At 34.2% G+C, this 6,000-nt stretch overlaps 1 protein-coding gene across 3 annotated transcripts in view; it reads right to left on the reverse strand.

The window, feature by feature from the left end:
* LOC106871211 (uncharacterized) overlaps positions 1-6,000 on the reverse strand; it is a 166,859-nt gene that overhangs the window by 41,977 nt on the left and 118,882 nt on the right. For all 3 annotated transcript variants that reach the window (XM_014917558.3, XM_014917557.3, XM_089360834.1), the window contains exon 8: positions 5,873-5,972. In XM_014917558.3, coding sequence (XP_014773044.2) covers positions 5,873-5,972 — 100 coding nt within the window. The remainder of the gene's footprint in view (positions 1-5,872; positions 5,973-6,000) is intronic.

Raw genomic sequence — 6,000 nt, forward strand, 5'->3', positions numbered from 1 at the left:
ATTTATCTTGCAAAGGAATTCAAAAATTCACTGAAGGATATTCTTTTATTCTTTTATTCTTTTATTTGTTTCAGTGATTTGACTGTGGCCATGCTGGAGTGCTGCATTTAGCCGATCAAATCAACCCCCCCAGGATTTATTCTTTTGTAATCCTAGTACTTATTCTATCGATCTCCTTTGCTGAAACCACTATGTTGCAGGGACGTAAACACACCAACATCGGTTGTCAAGCAATGAGGGGAGGTACAAACATAGACACACAAATATGTACATGTGTGTGTGTGTGTGTGTGTGTGTGTGTACAACAGGCTTCTTTCAGTTTCTGTCTACCAAATCCACTCATAAGGCTTTGGTCTGCCCGAGGCTATAGTATAAGACACTTGCCCAAGGTACCACGCAGTGAGACTGAACCTGAAACCATGTGGTTGGTAAGCAAGCTACTTATAACATAGCAACTCCTGCATCTATGTGCATTTTTTATTTTTATTAATCTTTTTTTATTATTTATTTATTTATTTATTTTAATATTCAGAACTCTCAGAAAGGTTGGAGGTAGAAACTGCATTAACTCATATCAGGAGTGAATTATTTCTATTTTGGTTATGTTGGTAGGTTACAACTGTTGAAAAAGATTCATGTTTAGATTTTGAAATTATTTCTTGTTGCCTTTAAGGAAGCTGTACTCATTTTTTAACGTCACTTTTAAATTAATATCGAATACATTTTTTGTTTTTATTTTTCACACCAGAAAAGTGGCAGGTTTGTTTACTGAGAAAATAGAGTGCAACTTAGCACAGAGTTGTGTCTTCCCTTGGGGAAGCAGACTGTTACTTTAGCACCCAGTACAGAAACAGATTTGTCATTTTACTGAAGTAAATATCATAATTTCATTAACATAGGTGCGGGCATAGCTGTGTGGGTAAGAAACTTGCTTCCCAACCAGTTTCATTGTGTGGCACCTTAGGCAAGTGTCTTTCACTATAGCCTTGGGTAAAGCAAAGCCTTATCAATGGATTTGATAGATGGAAACTCTAGGAAGCCCGTCATATTCATACACACATACATACATAAATACATATGTATGTACACACACACACACACACACACACACACACACATATATATATTAATATATATATACATATATATTAATGTATTAAACTATAGTTTGATAAGTGCCAACGCATGAAACTCATGGACATTGAATTACTCTGTTACTTCTGCCAAATATTAATAAAAATATACATATAGTCATATTTTGAGTTCTATTTTTCCTGTTTGCATCCACATACCAATACATACATACATATATATATATAAATAAATATATATAAATATATATATATATATATATATATATATATATATATATATATATATATATATATATATAGTATATTTGTGTGTGTGTGAGTGAGTGTGTGTGTGTGTGTGTGTGAGTGTATGTGTGTGTGCGTGTGTGTGCATGTGTGTGTGTCTGTGCATGTGCATGTGTGTGTGTTTGACAAATAGTGTTGATTTGCTTGTGTCCACTAACTTAGCAGTTTGGCAAAAGAGATCAACAAAATAAGTACCAGTTTTAAAAAGAAAAATTAATACCAGTCTAACGAGTGAAGCAAGTAAAAGATAAAAGATAACAGACAGACCATTTAATCACGCCAAAACCAGACAGCAACTTAGCAACAAGATATTGACGAGGATCAGAATAAGTTCGTAAACATTTGATGCACTTGAAATTCTCTGATTCAAAATCATATCACAAGTATATGTTTAAGTCTCTGAATTCCATTACAGTTAAGATCTAAATTTAAAGTATTTCACTGTTTCTTTTTTTTCGAGAGAGAGAGAGAGAGAGAGAGAACAGTACAGTGAAATATGACAGTTAAATAGCCAATTACAAGCAACATAACGACTCAAAGCTACTTTTAAAATAGACATAATAAACATAACAGCTTGTGGGAAAGAACGAGAGAAAGAGTTGAAAGGATAGAGAGAAAGATGAAGGAACGACACGAGAGTATCAATGTAATAAAGAAAGTATCTGGGGGGAAACTTCAGCTGAAATGATCACAAAAGAAGACCAACAGTCTTCTTGTATTCAAAAGAGAAAACTACAATGCCATCCAGAGCATTACGTGTACGTCTGCATCTATTTTAGTCTATGTCTGCTGATCTACTTCTATAATTCTTATTCTTTTGGTGCCATTAAGTTCAAACCTGTCATTCAGTTACTGAAATTAAATCTTATTAATTACCGTAATTTCAACCAAAACTGGTTACTCATGTTCCTGAAGTCAAAATGATAAATCCTATTATAATCTATGGGTTTATTTATATACAGTGAAGTTATGTACTGTGAATACCTCAGTTTTATATGTTTTATCTGCAGAGAGTTAACTTAGCTGGTTCTGTTCCTCTCCAAGTTATAACAATGCTTGAAAATGAGCCTTTGTTGTAGTGAAGATCGTACTCCCCTTCCCACACAACAAAGTGGTATGAGTACCACTATAAAGTCAGACAGTCAGTCGTTGTAGAAAGTCAATAGTAGTAGAGTCAGTGTATGAGTTCTCAATCGGAGTCAGCGTCAGTTACGTGATATATACGAGTTCAAGTCATCCTCAAGGTAGACATTTCAAAGTAATTGTTTGCAGAGCTTATCAGAGATAGCACGATAGACGAGTCAAAGATAATAACAATAGGAATACCGCCACAACATAATAGTGGCGACAAGAATATTACAGTGCTGACAATAACATACAAGTGGACGAGGATTCACATTGTAACAGCCTTGCATGACAACCAAAAGAAACTTTTCACAACTTTATAGGGTGCAAGTGTTTACAACAATGAACATTACACTATGTGATATCTACTCACAGCTAAGAGAACTCAGTCATTGAGGGTTAAATGTTTTGGTCATGTACCAGTAACAGGATACAACAGGATAAACACAACAACTCTTCTGCTAGTTGTACCCAATATACAAACATAATACACATACTTGAATTAACTTCAAAGGTTTCAAATATACGTAAGCTTGTAGATTCAGTCATAAAGACAACTGAAATCAATTGAAATTTTGCGTAACCCCTGCAATCTATTGTTGCTGTGTTGTCATCACCTTGAGTAACATCCAAGTAACACTGTTTGATTATATAATAAGGACCAGTTTCCACTTAAATAATTTCAAGCACAAGCCATGGATTGACCCAAAGCTATAGGAAATCACACTTGCAACTGAACCCAGAATGTCATGGTTGCAAAGTAAACATCTTGAGTGCTTGACCATACTGTGAATATCACATATCACTCTCTCTTTCGCTGTCTGTCTATCTATCTATCTATCTATCTATCTATCTATCTATCTATCTATCTATATCTATCTATCTCTCTATCTATCTATCTCTCTGTCTATCTATCTATCTATCTATCTATCTATCTATCTATCTATCTATCTATCTATCTATCTATCTCTCTGTCTATCTATCTCTCTGTCTATCTATCTATCTATCTATATCTATCTATCTCTAAACACACACACATACATACACAAACACATACATACACGCATATACATATATATATTCTTTTATTTGTTTCAGTCGTTTGACTGTGGCCATGCTGGAGCACCGCTTTTAGTCTAGCAAACTGATCCCAGGACTTATTCTTTGTAAGCCTAGTACTTATTCTATCGGTCTCTTTCGCCGAACCACTACGTTACGGGGATGTAAACAAACCAGAATCGGTTGTCAAGCAATGGCAGGGAGACAAACATATACACACATACACATATATATATATATATATATATATATATATACGAAGGGCTTCTTTCAATTTCTGTCTATCAAATCCACTCACAAGGCTTTCGTTGGCCAGAGGCTATAGTTGAAGAAACTTGCCCAAGGTGCCATGCAGTGGAACCAAACCCGGAACCATGTGGCTAGTAAGCAAGCTGCTTACCACACAGCCACTCCTGCACCTATATGTGTGTATATATATTATATATGTGTGTGTGCGGACATATACACACATACACACACACACTTATGTATATATATATATATATATATATATATATATATATATATATATATATATATATATATATATATATATATATATATATATATGTGTGTATGTATGCATGAATGTATGCATACACACACACACACACACATATTAAATCCAGTCAGTTGCATCATCAATGCTCTAAAAATAGTTAGAGCTAGCCAGCCAGAAAAACCACACACACCGTACTAATAAAGCAAGCTGAGACGAAGAGAGAAATAACCAATAATTCATCAATAACATTATAAAGTTTCAATAGCCAGCAATATTATTCTTAACCGAACCAATCCTTTCCACACATACACACACACACACACACACAGATACAAAGACTTTTGCATAAACCACTCTTACACACACACACACACACACACATATACATGCTTCCCCCTCACCACCACCACCACCACCACCACCCCACACACACACAATCATGTCTTCAGAATGTGTAAAGCCTTGATTATAAAAACCGCATACAAACAAACAGCCATGAAATAAATATGTTTACTCGAAGACAAGTTTGCTATTTGTAAGCTAGAATTCCTTTGTATTTGCCCACGTCCGTAATGAGCCATTATTCTAAATTATGGTCTCTTCCTCGCTGCATTCCACACTTTCATTTATTACTTATCACAAATGATTTGCCCACTGACCCGTTATTCTGCGACGTTTTCAAGTGAAATAACAATGGAGATATGTACCATGAATAACACACTTCACGGCTATACTAAATTCAATCACAAATCTTTTAACAATTCTTCGGATGCTGACTGTCAGAAATCAATCTGGCTTCTTCGTTACTGCCACTATTGTTGGGGGACTTTCTTCTATAATTAGTTTTCATTGTCCATATTATTATATAAAACCCCAAATTACATGGCGCAACTACTTTTGGCTAGTCTTGTCCAATCTGATGAAATAATAAACTGCCCTGAAGATTATAAGAGACCACCCGACAAGAAATAACAGATTGGTAAACTTAAAAACATTCAACGAATGTATCAGCAAAGATATGGAAACAAAGTTGAGATAGCAACTTTATTGTTGAATAAGACTTTTGAATAATTCCATAACTACCCAAGAGTTTGCCTATCCAAATATATAAGAATATATGTGTATGTAAGTATATATATATATATATATATATATATATATATATATATACACATACATACTTACATACACATATATTCTTATATATTTGGATAGACAAACTCTCTCTCTATATATATACACATATTATATAGAATGATATAATAAATCCGAGGCTGTGAGGAGTTTTCAGGACATTTATAATGAAATAGTCTTACAGCTGTTTCTGTGATATTATGGATATCCCTGTATGCATGTGTGTATGTATAGTTAATTAAAAAAATGGCGAAAAAGGACAACAAGAAAAACACAACACTGTGGGGATGTAGCACATGCAAAGTATTAATAAGACGCTCTTATTTCTAGCAGATCAAACTCCTTCATTGTCTCAGGCTCTCTTATGACTCCAGCTCCCTCATTAGCTTGGGCTCCTTCACTAGTTCCTAGATCTACTTCATAAGAAATAACCTGTATCTGAACAACAACAACAACAACAGAAAGTACTGGCATTTGTTTTTTTTTGTTTTTTTTTAACAAACTCAATGGAATAAGAAGTGAAAGTAGCTCTTGATGAATTTTAACTCAGACTCTCTGAAGAGACCTGAAACTTTCATACCATCACATATTTAGTCCCAAAGTCATTTATCTCAGATAACTTTCCCACAAATTTACATCTTCATTATTGTTTCAAATAAAGAAAAGAACTTACCTCTGCACTTTGTAGATACATTTGCTTCATCTCGGAAATATCTTCTTTGAGTGTTTTAATTTTCTCTTTTAGGTTGTTACTGTCAGTTTTCACACGAGCTCTAATGTTGGTTAAGGTTATAAGGAATC

The sequence above is a fragment of the Octopus bimaculoides genome, chromosome 12 (genome assembly GCF_046866305.1).
Source record: "Octopus bimaculoides isolate indiv1 chromosome 12, ASM4686630v1, whole genome shotgun sequence".
NCBI classification, from domain to species: Eukaryota; Metazoa; Mollusca; class Cephalopoda; order Octopoda; family Octopodidae; genus Octopus; species Octopus bimaculoides.